The sequence below is a fragment of the Lemur catta genome, chromosome 7, assembly GCF_020740605.2.
Source record: "Lemur catta isolate mLemCat1 chromosome 7, mLemCat1.pri, whole genome shotgun sequence".
In the NCBI taxonomy this organism is placed as follows: Eukaryota; Metazoa; Chordata; class Mammalia; order Primates; family Lemuridae; genus Lemur; species Lemur catta.
The window spans coordinates 59,982,459-59,998,155 of NC_059134.1; the positions used below are offsets into that span (position 1 = coordinate 59,982,459).

A 15,697-nucleotide genomic window follows, 5' to 3' on the forward strand; every position below is an offset into this window, starting at 1 on the left:
GGCCAGAAGGTTGAATTTGGAAACCTGCCATCCAGATACAGTTCATAGCCCTAGTGAGCGAGGTACTATGGGGGATCACAGAGAGAGAAAGGTGGAACTGGTTATGCCCTTGAGAAATTTATATCTTAGATGTGAAGACAGGACTTTCATGCATATACACATAAGGCAGTACAAGTGCCAAATGCAAGATGTGGGTACATTTTTCTGATCACCAATGTAACACACAGTTATTTAAAAAAATGGCCAGGTGTGGTGGCTGACACCTGTAATCCCAATGCTTTGGGAGGCTGAGGCAGGAGGATCACTTGAGGGCAGGAGTTTGAGACCTACCTGGGTAACATGGTGAGATCCTGTCACTACAAAAAAATTTTAAAAATTAACTGGGTGTGGTGTCATGTGCCTGTAGTCCCAGCTACTCAGGAGGCTGAGGCAGGAGGATTGCTTGAGCCCAGGAGTTGGAGGTTGCGGTGAGCTATGATTGTGCGACTGCACTCCAGCCTGAGAAACAGAGCAAGACCCTGTCTCTATAAATGAATGAATAGATGAATGAATGCAAACATAGAAAGTCTCCAAGTGAATGTTCCTCACAATCTAACTCTTTCCCCAAAATAACCACTGTTAACTGTTAAATAAATATTTGAGGAGTCAGGATTTGAGCTGGACCCTAAAGTAAAATCCAGAGAGGCAGACCGATGGGAAGAAAGCAGGCTGACAGGGGATCCGGGCTCCTGCTCCAGGAGGATCACCCTCTCTAGCTTCCCCAACAAATGGCAAGCCAGCTTCTGCTTGGATGCCTTGGTGATAAGGGACCAGTGCTGCTAAATAGTAACTAACCTTTGTGAAGCACCCACCTTGTGCCTTACCTGCTAGCCAGTGTATTGGGCACCTTATAGATGTTATTGAATTAACCCTCATCACCTTATAATGGAGGTGTCTTTATCCTTATTTTGCAAATAGAGATACTGAGGCTCAGAGGTTTCTTGCCAGGGTCACATAGTTGGCAGCGCCTGGTAGAAAGTTCTGCCCTTTACTAGCTGTGTGATCTTGGGCAACTTATTTTATCTCTGAGGCTCAATTTTCCCATGCATAAAGCTGAGCTGCTAATAGTACCTACTTCATTAAGGGATTTTTTTAAGGTCAACAAGTTAGTACACATTAGGTCCATAGAACTGTCTGGCACCTAGCATGTACTCAGTAAGCATCAGCTACTATATATCATATATACCCTGTTTTCTCTCTTGCTCTGATGTCCTCATCATCTCTTCAGTTTCGTTCTGTGTGTCATCTCTCACTCTCCATCTGCTGCGTCCTTTCGGTCCTTTATCCTGTCTCCACAGTGTCTCTCTTCTTTCCATTCTCCTACCTTACCCTCTTTCGTGTCCTTGTTACCATCTCCTGTGTATGGTGGCAGCCTCCTGACTCTCGTCCCTGCTGCTAGTCTCATTCATTTGTCTATCAGATTAAACCTGGAGCCCAGTTCTCATCATACTACAAACCTTTGATTCTTCAAAGTTCAAGATTCTTCAACTCCCTGACCCCCCCTTCACCTGCCAAGCCCTTTCTCCCACTGCTTCCACACTTCCTCTCAGCTTCCCCTTCCTCCGCACTCCTCTCCATTGCCACCAGGGTTGTACCTGTGTGTTTCAAGATCCAAATTAAAATGGCACTTCATCTTCTTAATCCTTCCCTCCTTTCAGTCGTTTAGAATTTTTCTTTACATCTTTTGTGTAAGTTAGCATATGCCATCTTGAAATAAATATAATTTTGGGTCATGTTTCTTATCTCTTGTGGAATTATAACCTACCTCAGTACAGATGCTGGATTTAATTCATTTTTATATATTCCCTACAGTGCCCTATAGCAGTCCTTTGCACATAGTAGGTGCTCAATAAATGTGGTGTAAGATGAGGGGGTTCTTGTTAACTAGCTGGTGGGTTTCCCTCACAGCCATGGTGAGGGTCACTGTTCAGTGGGTGGAAACGCTGTGGTTTTGTCTTCTAAGAGTCAGACATCTTTTCTTCGCTGCCATATAGGAGAGGCAGCGCCTGCAGGTCCCAGTGCCTGCATGTCCCAGTGCCTGCATCTAGTCTGTTACGGGCTCCAGCCAGTGCCCGCCGCACTCGGTCTGTGCCTTGGCCCCTCGGCCCCTCCCCACAAACGCTCAGCGGAACAGGGGATTAGGTTCTGGCAGCACAGCTGGGATTTTGGCGGCCATTCCACAGTCAACAATAGCACGCAGCCACCCGGACAGGACAGCACAGGCCTGTACTCCAGGGCCAGAATCTGCCTGGGTTTCTTGTTTGGGTGGCGAGGGGGAGGAGCGGGCACAGCGCAGCATCCTGGCCTTGCCACACAGAAGGTACGGGCTGGAGAGAATCCCTCGGGGAATGGGCTTGGGGGGTGGCCATGTCCCAGGGCAGGCAGCAAGCCCATGGAAGAGGCAGGAGCTTTGTGTGCAAGAGCGGCATGTGTGTGCATAAAGACACAGCCCGCCCTGGAGCCGGCAGGAAGCTGCCCCGATTAAAAGGGCCTGCGTTTTGCTTGCCCTTCAAAGCCTCTGTTCCCAGGTCTTCCTCCCTGCCCTGCTCCACGACAAAGGGGCTGATCTAATCATCGGGTCAGCCCTTGGCCTACCCTTCTGTTGCTGGCCAGAGAGATGGACAGGCTGTCACTACAGCCTTAAGCCCTGGGTGGAAAAGAGAGTGAAGGGGGAGTGTCTGTGTGATCTCAGGTTTGTCAGGCTGGCCACTGCGAGATGTGTTTTTGTGTGTTTATGCCACAGTTTGGCTTGGCTCTTGCTGCTGTTGCAGTTCAGTAATTTTGCCTGCCTGCTCCTGCCGCCCCCGCCCCACACGTCCTGTTCTCTTGTTTGTGGACCAAGCCTCCAGCCTTCCCCCTCCTCTCCAGTGTGCCCCCTCCCCCGGGCCCCACCCCCGCTGAGAGTTCCCTGCTTTGCTGTGGCTCCCAGATCACGGAAGCTTGCTGTGCCTTTAAAGAAAGCAGACTCCTGGCTGTGACGCACTTCTGGCTGTCAGCCAGGAAGATCGCTCCTGCCAGGCTGACTGAGAAGAAAACCAACAACTTTTCTTTTGTGTGTGGGGTTACTTTCTACTGGCCCCCCCTTCCTCCTCTCCTTTCAAGATTTAAATGCTAATGGCGGATTAAAACCTGTAGATACGTTTGGCTTTAGGAGTCTGGTAAGGCCCCCCTGCACTGGGACTTTTTCGCCCTCACTCTTTCTCTGGGTTTTTGTTCAAACATGGACGAGAGGGTGGGGTGGATTCTCCCCCCTCACCTCCCTTTCCTGCGCCATCCTTAAAGGGGAGGGAGAGAAGAGGGAGAGCAAGTAAACATACTCAGAAGCAGGCGCTGGGGGCAGAGCTTGCCAACATCCGGGAGTTGGCGCCTTGCAGAGCAAAGGGTTGCTTTCTTTCCCTCTTGCGTAGATGTCAGCGTGTTTTTGTTCGGAGGGGGAAAGTGTGTGCGCCTGCATGTTGAGCTGTCTACGGCTCAGGGGAGGGCTTCTCCATTCCTGCCTGAGGCCTGGGGTGTGTGCGCAGTGGCGGGCAGTGAAAACAAGTTCATTTGTCAGCTGGTAGGGACCAGGGTGTGTGAACATAGTGGTGGGGGCCCGAGGGTGTGTGTGTGTGTGAGTGCACGCGTGCACTGTGTGGCTGCAGGCCCAGGTCTGGTTCCTGATGGCAGCCCTTCGGCCGCATCCTTCTGATATGGACCCTCCAGAGCATGGGGGGAAGGGACAGAAACCAGGGAATCTTGGTTTCCTCTGCAGTCCTTCGCTTGCTCCTCTCCAGGGCCTTGGGGCTCTAGGCCAAACTCTAGGCTACGAAGAGGGGGGTGGTCTGTGTGAAGAGTGGGGCCCTGAGCCGAAAGCTGGTCCCTTTAGAGGGACCAGGGAATACATCAGGTTTGCCCCTGACCTCAGGCGTGCAGAGAAACTCTTTGGACTTAGACCACAGAGTCTACTCAGGACTCCCCAGAAGTTGAAAAAGATTGTGTTTTTCCCTCCATGGCTTCTCTTGGGGCTGCTGGTCCTTTGGCCATTTCCATTCTCCGAGCCAGAGGGTACACCAGCAAGATATTTCCCATTCTGTTTTTATAGCAGACTAGCCCGTGGCAAGATGGCTTGGCCTTTGCTGTGCCCCTCTGGGGTAACCTGCCAGGTGAGGTCTGGGTGCTTGCTTACCTGTGCCTCTTAACCTCTCCCTCTCAGAGTTAGAGGAGCAGCCCCATGGTCAGGGTTTTCACTCTTTGGATGTGGGTGTCTCTCAGATGGCGAGAAATCTCTTTCCGAAAGGGGCACAGAACACGAAATTCTTATGGCTACCAGCAGGCAGGGGCTCAAGGCCAGTGGTGGTACGGTTTGCAATTGGGCATGGATGTGCAGATGGGCAGCCATTTTCTTTGTGAGCTGTAAGTCTGTGGGCCTTTGAAACTATTGCGTAGAGAGGGGTGTGGGGTTCGGGGAAGGACCCTTTGAGATGGGAGCTTGTATGGGTTTTGGACCCTGAAATTCTTGAGTGGGAGTTAGCACTAAGAGAATGAGGGTTCAGTGAAGGCAAGGGCCCACGAGCTGAGAGATCAGTACAGTTTAGCAGCTCTCTGGGACCAAAGGTCACTTTGGTGTTGTCTTGAGATAGGGCTGGTGTTCAGGTGGGCAATAACTGGCTGAGAGGCAGTCTCAAAGGAGCTGGCACTCAGGCCAGGGGCAGGGTAAGGAGAGGAGTGCTGCTGCAACTCAGACCCCCCTGGCCTTTGGCCTATCGCTTGGTCTACCTCTAAAACTGAAGCTTTTTCAGAACAGACCCCAGAGCTCAGCAACCTGACCCTCTGGTCCTGTTCCTTGTGTCTGAGCAGGTGGTTTACATTAGCTTCAGCCCTGGTAGGGAACCATGGCGAGGCTTTAACTCTTTACGATCCGGAGAGGATGCAGGCCAGGTGGCTGTGTTTCTCTTTTGAGTGTCACTTTCCTTGTCCTGATGTATCTTTTCTGGGAACATAGAGGCTTATGGTGCATGTGGGAATTGGTCCTGATGTGGGGGAGCTTCCTTATGTCCGTTTGGGAAATGCAGAGAGGATGCAGGGCCTTAAGTGTTATAAGGCGGCTGCTTCCGAGTCTTGGTTCCTTCTTGAGACCGAGAGAAAGAGAGGGTGCCTTACCAGCTCTTTGAAGCCTCTCTTTTGGATTCTGGGGCATTTCTTCCTCAAAGAACCAGGTAGGTGGGAACTCTGAAGGTGCCCTCAGAGGGCCTGGCCTGCATTCTGGGGTTTTGTTTCTTTGTCTGTTGAGTAGGTGTTATATGGGGGTGCCTGATCAAGTTGGGGTGGATCTCAACAGATCCTTCTGTGAAATGGTTCCAAGCTACAATCGCAGGGATCTGTTTTTCCATCACCATCACTCGGTCTTCTGTGGGTGGGGCCTGCCTCAGATTTCAGGGGGAGGGTGGGAGGATGGTGCTCTGGCGGGGAGCCCTTGGGTTCCAAACCAAAGCCTGCTTAAAGCTATAATCCCAATGCCGAGGACTAGATACACCACTGTCCTCCATCATTCATTACCCAGAGAAGAGTGAATGTCTGGGCTGTCCTAAAGGCTCTCACCCTGATGTCCTATCTCTGAGAAAGTGCCCCTTTTGTGGGCCTTGAGCTAACAAGGTCCTTCAGGAGTTCTTAGTGTTGAGTATCGAATTCCTATTTCTCTGCCTGGAGAGCACAGAAAAGGGCATTTGGCCTTGACACTGGTTTTCTTGAGTGGCGGAACTAGTTTTAGACAGGCTCTCCTGGGAGGACCTGAGGGTTGTATGTTTTGCCTCTGAGATAAAGAGAAGAGGTTGGTTAAACCTCAGGACATTTTTAGCAGCACAGCTGTGAATCTTTCAGAAGGGGCAAGGTCTACCTCCGGTTGCAAATAAAGTGTGGAGGTTCATCAAAAGGACTGCAGGTCTATAGGCAGCAGTGGGGATGAGGGGGAGGTGATCTGGGCCTCATTTCTCTTGTTATCGAATAGCTCAGAGACTTTTTTTTAAGGAGCTCCAGATGAGCATCTGGCTACTGCGGCCTTCATCACAAGGGCCAAGAGTGGTCCCTCTAGCTTTAGGCTGACCTGCCACCAGAAAAGTTATTGCAGTGCAGTAGCTGAGGCCATCTGCCTTCATCCTTACCTGGCCCCAGAAGTAGGCAGTCAGTGCCCATGGATAGGCCATACTGGTGAAGGTCATCCAAGACTGAGGAACACATAGGCCCCTTAGCTTCTCTGCCCTCCTGAGAGTGCCCTTAACTATTTCACTTGCTCTTGCCAAAGCCCAGGTGCATTGGTTCATTTATAAGACTGTGATGTTGGTATAACAGGTGGAATCATGTTGGGTTTTGCAGGGTCAGGGAGCACCTAATTATAATTAGCATTTAGTTTTATTTGGCATTTAATTATTTTCTTCTATTAGTGCTTCATATATTTTTAATTTTACTCCTCACCCTGCTGTAAGCCCTTCAAAGGCAGGGACCATGGCATTGTCTCCCATTTCCCATGTAGCGTCCAGCATAAAATGAGCATATATAGGGACTAAGAAAATAAATGCCTTTTCGTTGGTTGATAAGCAGAGTACACTTGGATAAGAAAGACCTAGAGTTGATGGGGAGTGAATTATCACATTTGTGTATCTCTTTGTCCTACTAGACAGTGAGCGCCTTATGGGCAAAATTGGTGTCTTTCTTTATTCCCCACACCTTGCATATAGAAGATGCTTAGCAAATGTTGGTTCCACAGAACCCACACCTTGGAGAAGGTAATATGTGGGGACATTTATAGGTGATATGGCTCTTAACTATTCTTATCCTCCTTCTAGAGGAGTGACAAACTGAGCACCTGTGGCAGGAGATGAGAGTGGGGCTGATATGCCCATGGAGATTTGTGGGAATTGTAGGTGCTGCTAGGAGATGTTGGCAAGTATTTGGGCATCCAGTCTGTGGTCTCTTGGGTAGGTTGGCAGGCAGATGAGAGATTCCCAATGGGAAAAGAAATTGGGGTAAGAATACCAGGACAGGTGCCTAATTTTCATTAAATGTGTCATGAGATCTCCTCCAGAATTCGACTTGGCCTCATCCAGAGACCTAGGTTTAAATATGTCCAATTCCCCATTTGAACCATGTCTGCCTTTGACATTTCTGTGGAGAAGATAAACATCCACAATTTGGAGAACCCAAGAACTTGGCTATTTTTAGTTAAGTAGAATTTGGGTACCTGTAGATGGAGCCAGAAATCAACCTTTCTGCTTAAGAATAGTGATTATTTATTGAATACTTACCATGTCACAGGCACTGTGCTATTTGCTTTATCTTTAAGCATGACAATAACTAAGAGAGGTATATGTGGATCCCATTTTGTGGATGAAGAAATAGACTAAAAGAAGTTATATTACTGGTCCAAGATCACATGACCATGGTCACATGAAATCAGCATTCAGACCCAGTCTATCTGAAAAACTCTGTTCTGTGTTTAAGGACATCATGTCCCAAAGAGTAGGCTTGAAGGCCAGCTTTGAATGTTGTGTTTTCTTTGGAACTGAAAGATTGTGTGGGAGCTGGTGGATGTTGAATTAAATGCAAAATTCTTTACTGTCAGCTCTGACATGATGAGCTTTGTAGTAATTTTCATGTGTACTCTGAGCTCTCTCAAAATTCCCATAGTGCCTTGGTGGATTAAGTGCTAAGTGAGAGTGATTTAAGTGTTCAGAGCTGGTAAATGGAACCATTTCTCTCCTTCTTGATCATGGATATCTGTTATAATTAACTGCTCTTCTTCCTTCTTTGGGTTCCAGGTGCATTGGGGTGACTGTCTGGTATCACCAAGATGACACTCCATGCCACCCGGGCGGCCGCACTGCTCTCTTGGGTGAGTAGTCTTCCTTTTTCTTGTCTGCTATACTTCTCTATGAAGCTTGAGAGATCAGGAGAGGAGTTTTCTAGGAACCAGGGCTATGTAAAGTCTTCTCATTTCCAGGCTAAGTAAATAAAGTTTTCCTTTGGACAACACAGAAATCTTTTCCTTTGCATTTTTCTGACTGAAAGGGTTGATGCTGAACTTTAGTGACTGGCGTGTGCAGGGACTGTGTGTGGTCTTCAAAGGCCTTTAATCTCAGGGCGCAAGGGTCCCCTTGCTCTCCTTACCGTGTTTCTATATGTTATCATTGTCTTCCTGTTGCCTTCGTGATGACTTCCCCCAAATCCTTCTGCTAGGTCTTTTCTATATTTTCTGCCAGAGACAATGGCAAATGAAAAAAATAATAATGAGCATTGGATATTTAAAGCTAGAGAAACAGAGGAGGCCGTGGAGTGTGGTGGTGATGAGCGTGGGCTTCGGGCTCAGCCCAGCATAGAATCATAGTGCTGGCCCCTGTGTGACCAGGGTAAGTTAGCCTCCTAGCATCCTCCTTTCTAAATGGGGGTAATTTAAAATTCAGATACCTCGTGTGGTATCAAGGATAATGTGGTACAAGGATAATGAGATAACGTGTGTTAAAAAAATAATTCAGTGTGCACATGTGCCCACATATACACATATAACCATTTAGCACAATATCTCGGTAAATAATAGTTCTTCATATTTAAAATATTTCCCAGGCATGCTAATTGTCACAGGGTATTTTAGTATTCACCTTGAGTACTGATTAATCAGGGCCAGTTGAAGAGCCAAATTTTGTTTTTAGAGAATATTTTAAAGAAAATGAATTTTTAATTTCTAAGTAAGGTAGATTTAATAAAGAAAGGTTGTCTTTAATCATGATCAAATCTCTAGTCAGGAAATATATGTTTAATATACAAAATGTTCATTCTTAGTGTCTTCAGTTTCTGAAATGGATGCAATTTTCAGTTTTGCATAGCTTAAAAAAATTTTCAGTTTTGCATTTTTTAATATTTTATATTTATATTACATTTCAATGTGTTATATCTGTATTAGAAACATTTTCTCTTCCTTCTCCTTCCCTCCCCATCTCCTGGCGAAAAAAGGCTGGTTGGGTTACAAGGGAACATGAGCTATGTCTCTAGTTCAATGGGGATAACTATGAATACTGGGGGCTCTTATACCACGTTGTTTTACATCGATTGGTTTCTCTATTTTTTTATTTAGGTTCTAGGCTTATTTTTACAGTGACTACTACCACTGTTACAGAGGATGGACATAAGACTAGTTTTAACAGGAGATATTTGTATACTTTTTTCAAAAATTACAACAAACACATTAAAATATTTGTAGAATTTTTTTAATTTTTTAAGATAAAGTTTTTAAGATAAGTATTGTAAAAGAATTTTTCAATTTAAACCAAAAGTTATACAATTAAGTAAATTTTAGTAGCATGAAATAATGCTTCTGTTATGTTAATGAAAAGAGGGGCATAGACTATACATGCACACATGATAATTACGACTGTAGTTTTTAAAAAAATTACCTAGGAAAAAAAGTCTAGAAAGAGATACATCAAAATGCTAAAAGTACATGAATTAAAATACTAGAATGAATGGGAGTTTTGTATTTTTGTCTTGATTTTCAGTAATTTATTTATTTATTTTTTATTTTTATTTTTTTGAGACAGAGTCTGGCTTTGTTGCCCGGGCTAGAGTGCTGTGGCATCAGCCTAGCTCACAGCAACCTCAAACTCCTGGGCTCAGGCAATCCTTCTGTCTCAGCCTCCCGACTAGCTGGGACTACAGGCATGTGCTACCATTCCCGGCTAATTTTTTCTGTATATTTTTAGTTGTCCAGCTAATTTCTTTCTATTTTTAGTAGAGACAGGGTCTCACTCTTGCTCAGGCTGGTCTCGAACTCCCGACCTCGGGCAATCCTCCTGCCTCGGCCTCCCAGAGTTCTAGGATTACAGGCATGAGCCACCGCGCCCAGCCATGGATTTTCAGTAATTTATAATGTAAAAAATAAATTTATATTTTATTTTAATTGAAGTATAGCTTGAAACTATTCTATAAACAGCAGTCAATAATAAATAATCTAATTAAGGAAATTTTAAAATCTGACAACCTTAAGCAACCCTAGAAAACTTACAGACAGCTCTTGGGTTATGCACTGTGTTTGATCCTCACTCTCATAATTTTTTTTGTTTTTAAAGAGATGGGGTCTTGCTCTGTCACTCAGGCTGGAATACAGTGACACAATCATAGCTCACTGCAGCCTGGAACTCCTGGGCACAAGTGATCCTTCCATCTCAGTGACTTTTCTACCATTATAGAGAAGAGACACAAGACTAATTTTATTTAACAGCAGATACTTAGATGCCTGTCTCAAAAATCACAATGAAGATGCATTAAAATTTGAAAGTGTAGTTGCTCACCACTGCGACTAGCCTCACTCTCGTGTTTTATATCCTGCTAAAGAGGAAGGAGCTTTTCCACTTCAACTTTTAAATGATTTCTCACTTGCAAGCAAAATAATTCATAGGAAGAAAACATATTTTTACATCCACAAAAGAAACTATTGCTGGACTATTACTTAATTGGCATAAGTGATGACTCCATATTCCTGAAGACACTTTAAGTCAGCTAATGGGTTTGATTTTTCAGTCTTATTAGTGAACAGCATTTATAGCTTGAAAGTTTTACCTAGATTGCAGGTATTAAATGGATATGGTTTTTGGATGCTTATGTCTTGGCAGTCCCTTCATTTTCAGCAGGTAAAAAGGGACCTTAGTCTAGCGAACCACGTTGCTTCAGAATCTTTCTAGAAAACTCACACTGACCTGTCCTGACCAATTCGATTTAACCTTTTTCAAAAGATGGTATAAATATATTGTCTTTAAGACTTCAATGAGAGGTCATATTTTATATTTCACACTTAAAAAAATTTAACCTATTTTAATTTAGATCCATCTAAAAGCTATTTTTAATGTGAAAGTATTTAACTGAAATAAATACTGTCATTTCTGTAGCTGACTTACTGATTTTTTTTAATCCTCTTAATTCTACAGTGCATGCAGCTAATTTAACTGTTAAGAAATAACAGTATCTATGTCATTATTTTAATTTTATTAACTATAATAGTGCCTTGTGTTTATAGTACTTTGTATTTTTTAATGTGTTCTTGCATCCTTAATCCCATTTGAACCCACACTGGTCCTTTGAAGTGGATAAGGTAGGGATTCCATCTGACAAAAGGGAAAATAGGCACAGAGAGAAATAAAGTTGATAACAAAGGTTCCTGGCAAGTTAGTGGGGGAGCTGGGCCTAAAATTTATAACAGTGGGCTCCCAGCCCAGATATAGAGAACACATTTATAAGCAATAGAATCTGGTGGTTTGCACAGAACCACTATGCTGGAGTTCTTAAAAATACCTTCTTTCTTAAGCAGGCTAAGTCTTGTTCTCCTTTTAATGTTGCATATGTGATTAATTAACTTAGCAAGCCCTTCCTTCCTATGGTAATAAAAAAGTAAACTTCAGTGCAGGCTACTTCTGAACTTTAGTGCCTATGGAATCCAGGAGGCTTTCCTATAGAAGTCGACCGTGTACGCCTATGGAGTAACCTGTGTACCTGATTCATTTGCATGTGACCCCTGGTGAAGTTTCTAGTGGTAAAGACTGATTTAGAGGGATGCCTTGCCGTCAGCCAAAGAAAGGGAACAGGCAATTGAATCAGAAGTGAGAAGTTTCTCTTTGGGGTTCCCAGCTCTTCTTCCTTCCTCCCCCACCCAGCTTTTTTTAATTATCTTGTTCCCCCATTGTTTCTCCTTTCTCCCCTCAGCCAAAGTTTTATGTCCAGAAAGAATAAAAAAGAATAAAAAAACTAATAACCGAATTTTATATCTGTGTGGGAGTGTATAACATATGTGTAATATTGAACTGAATTTCAACACTCAAGAGCCCTGAAGGGCTATAATATAAAAATTCGAGAGATACAAAGAATTATAATGTAAACATTCAAGAGCTACAGAGGATTATAATGTAAAAAGCCTTCCTTTTTCCCACCTCAGATTACTTATCATCAAGCTCCTCTCTCTAGAGGCAGTGGTGGTGCAGTTTCTTGATTTGCCTTCCAGAATCATTTTAGGCCTAATTATATTTCAAGCATGCCACCAATGCTGAAACGTCTTAGGAGAATTTAGGCTTTTATTTAGTTCAAGCCAAAGGAAGGACTTTCTGATGGTAGCATTTTAGGTGGCAGTAACTGGATAGCATTCACTGGATGAGTGAATGCAATAGCATTCCTTTGCCGAAAGTAAAAGTTCTAGAATCATCTGTTCCTTTATTCCTATAGCCTACAACCAGAGGCACTCACAGCGAGCAGAGAATCGTCAACATCTGGGAAAGGGAGCGAACCACATTGCTTCTGGCATTTATAACAGTCTCACCAGGCTCTTCCCTTTGGCTCACAGGTGAACAGTCTGCGCGTGGCTGACCCCGTGGAGGCTGTGCTGCAGCTCCAGGACTGCAGGATCTTCGTCAAGATCATTGACAGCATGTGAGTATGCACCACACGCCTCTCCAGCCTCTCAGGCAAGCTCACTGCTGGGGTGGGGGCTGCATTTGCTCCCTTTCCTGGGCGATCGCTGTGACCAGAAAGCACAGGCTAGATTGGGATGTCATAAGCCAGGGTGGGGCCCAGAGGTAAGAACACATTGACCTTATCGTTCAGTTACTGTGCCTTTGTATGAGACAGGTTTCCCAGTTGTCCCATCCTAAGGCTTCTTCACTCTCGCACAGGAGATCCTCCAAGACTCCACGATCTCACACTGTTCCAAGAGTCCACTCTCAGGCTCCCCATCCTCTTATCTCAGCAGGAGTCTTCCACAACTCTCTTTTTTTTTTTTTTTGAGACAGAGTCTCACTTTGTTGCCCAGGCTAGAATGAGTGCCATGGCGTCAGCCTAGCTCACAGCAACCTCAGACTCCTCGGCTTAAGCGATCCTACTGCCTCAGCCTCCCGAGTAGCTGGGACTACAGGCATGCGCCACCATGCCTGGCTAATTTTTTTCTATATATATTTTTAGTTGTCCAGATAATTTATTTCTATTTTTTTAGTAGAGACGGGGTCTCGCTCAGGCTGGTCTCGAACTCCTGACCTCGAGTGATCCACCCGCCTCGGCCTCCCAGAGTGCTAGGATTACAGGCATGAGCCACCGCGCCCAGCCTTCTTTTCTTATTTTTATTATGAAGGGGTAGGGGGTTGTGAGGAGGGCTGTTCAGTGCCTTGTTTTTTTTTGTTGTTGTTGTTGAGCCAGAGTCTAAATCTGTCATCCTGGTGTCATTGTAGCTCACTGCAACCCCCAACTCCTGGGCTCTAAGCAATCCTCCTGCCTCAGTTTCCCAGGTAGCTGGGACTATAGGCATGTGCCACCATACTTGGCTAATTTTTTCTATTTTTAGTAGAGACAGGGTCTTGCCCTTGCTCAGGCTGGTCTCGAACTACTGACCTCAAGTGATCCTCCCGCCTCGGCTTCCCAGAGTGCTAAGATTACAGGCGTGAGCCACCATGCCCAACCTTGCTTTTGCTTTTGAAGAGATAAATTTCCTTGGCTGATGACAAGACAGTAGATGTGTCCAGGAGTAAGGATGGGTGTTGTTATTGATTTAGCCACTGTAGGTTTATAACCTGGTGGGAAATTTTCATAAGGAGGGTCAAAAATAAGGATGTTCATTTTTCAAGTTGTCTTCTAGGGTGCTGCCTGAACCTTAGACTGCCATGGCTGGGGGGTTGGCAGGGGTTAGGGGCTATACAAATTCCAGGTTAACCTTAACCTCCATCTCAGATCCAGGACAATGCAGACCAACTTCCTTTTGGAAGACACTTGTTCTTGGTTAATATGTTCTGGCTATTGCATTTTTGCTACTGCTACTGGTGCCAACCTAAATTAGCAGTCTCGTTCTCAGGGGAAGGCAGTGGAGGATGGCAAGGTTGGTGGGAAGATAGAAACTGTGGGAATTGAGCAGGCCTTGTCTCCTTTGTCACTTGCCCTTCTCTATGGGAAAATTCATTGGCTTTAACCCCTCTGACAAGCTTCCCTTTCTGTTCTTCTGTGTATGAGTAGCCTAAAGCAAAAAGGCTGTCACATCTCTGATAACTATGAGGCTTGAATAGCAAAGTTTAGTGGAGGTATTTTGCTTGAAAACCTAGATACCTGACATTTGTCTTGCTGATGTTGACCTTTGCTCTTCCCAGTAAGAGGCATCCCTCAGGCGTCAGTCAGCCCATGTATACTGAGCACCTGATATTTTCCTAGCTTTCAGCTAGTACAGTTAGAGAGTGGGCTGTTGTAAACGATGCAGTTGTGTTTATGAATGCCGTAGGAATACCTGAGCAGGACGAGGGAGGCATGACCGGCAGTAGTCTGGATGGCTTCCTGATAGAGACGAGACTTGAACAGTCTTAAAGGATGGACTAGATTTCTCTAGGACCAGCATTTTCCAAAGCATGTTCCATGCAACTTATACCAGGGGCTTTGTGGGAAAAAAGATCTTCTGAGGTCAAATAGTTTTAGGAAATAATGTATGTTATATCCTCTTCTTTAGACAATGTTCAATTTGGGCCGGGTGCAGTGGTTCTGGCCTGTAATCCTAAACCTTTGGGAGGCCAAGGTGGGAGGATCACTTGAGGCTGGGAGTTCATGACCAGCTGAGCAACATGGCAAGACCTCATCTCTACAAAATACACAAAAATTAGCTGGGCATGGTGGCATAGGCCTGTACTCCCAGCTACTCAGGAGGTTTAGGCAGCAAGATCTCTTGAGCCCAGGAGTTGGAGGTTGCAGTGAGCTGTGATGAGGCCACTGTACTCCAGCTTAGGTGACAAAGCAAGACCCTGTCTCAAAAAGAAAAAAAGAAAAAAAAGAAAATGTTCAATTTGTTGTCTTTTTTTTTTGAGTCAACGTCTCACTCTGTTGCCTGGACTAGAGTGCCGTTGTGTCAGCCTAGCTCACAGCAACCTCAAACTCCTGGGCTCAAGCGATCCTCCTGCCTCAGCCTCCCGAGTAGCTGGGACTACAGGCATGTGCCACCATGCCCGGCTAATTTTTTCTATATGTATTTTTAGTTGTCCATATAATTTCTTTCTATTTTTAGTAGAGACAGGATCTCGCTCTTGCTCAGGCTGGTCTCAAACTCCTGAGCTCAAACAATCTGCCCACCTCGGCCTCCCAGAGTGCTAGGATTACAGGCGTGAGCCATTGCACGTGGCCTGATCAATTTGGTTTAACCCAGCATTTCTCAAACATTTAACCTGAGAACCTTTTTTTAGTTTTATTTAATGTAATACTTTTAGGTAAATACTGCCTTACACTAAGGCCAAGGAGTCACGACATTGCAGATTGTGGGTAGATTGGGAAGATGGCTCCTTTGAGAGTCCATAAGGAGATTGGCATCTCCTCAAGGCTTTGCAGGAGTCCCTGATCTCACACTGGCTACCCAGAATGCCTCTTGTGAGGGATCCACTTGGAAGAACCTTTGTAGTCACATGGGAGACGGGGAAGGTAACACTCATGGTGTTGGCTTGGATACTTCTTTCCTTTGCAGGATGTCTCTGGCATCGGAAGGTTCTGGGCCTACCCTGCCCTCCAGAAAGTTGGCTGAGACCTGACAGTTTGGGTTCTGAGGCGCAGGGGGCCCTTTAATCAGTATCTCCTACTGTAGCCTAGACAGAGAAGTCAGCTTTCTAACCTGAAGTGTTATTTCACCTATTTCAGAAGTGAG

General features: G+C 45.2%; 1 protein-coding gene across 8 annotated transcripts in view; it reads left to right on the plus strand.

Moving 5' to 3' along the window:
* NUMA1 (nuclear mitotic apparatus protein 1) overlaps positions 1-15,697 on the plus strand; it is a 66,064-nt gene that overhangs the window by 28,560 nt on the left and 21,807 nt on the right. For 3 of the 8 annotated variants that reach the window (XM_045555559.1, XM_045555567.1, XM_045555566.1), the window contains exons 1-3: positions 3,022-3,197; positions 7,830-7,903; positions 12,389-12,474. In XM_045555559.1, the coding sequence (XP_045411515.1) occupies positions 7,862-7,903; positions 12,389-12,474 (128 nt within the window). In that variant the 5' untranslated portion in view covers positions 3,022-3,197; positions 7,830-7,861. Of the gene's footprint in view, positions 1-2,013; positions 2,360-2,680; positions 2,732-3,021; positions 3,198-7,829; positions 7,904-12,388; positions 12,475-15,697 lie in introns of those variants that run through there. The other 5 variants (XM_045555564.1, XM_045555562.1, XM_045555561.1 and 2 more) reach the window with 3 other exon arrangements.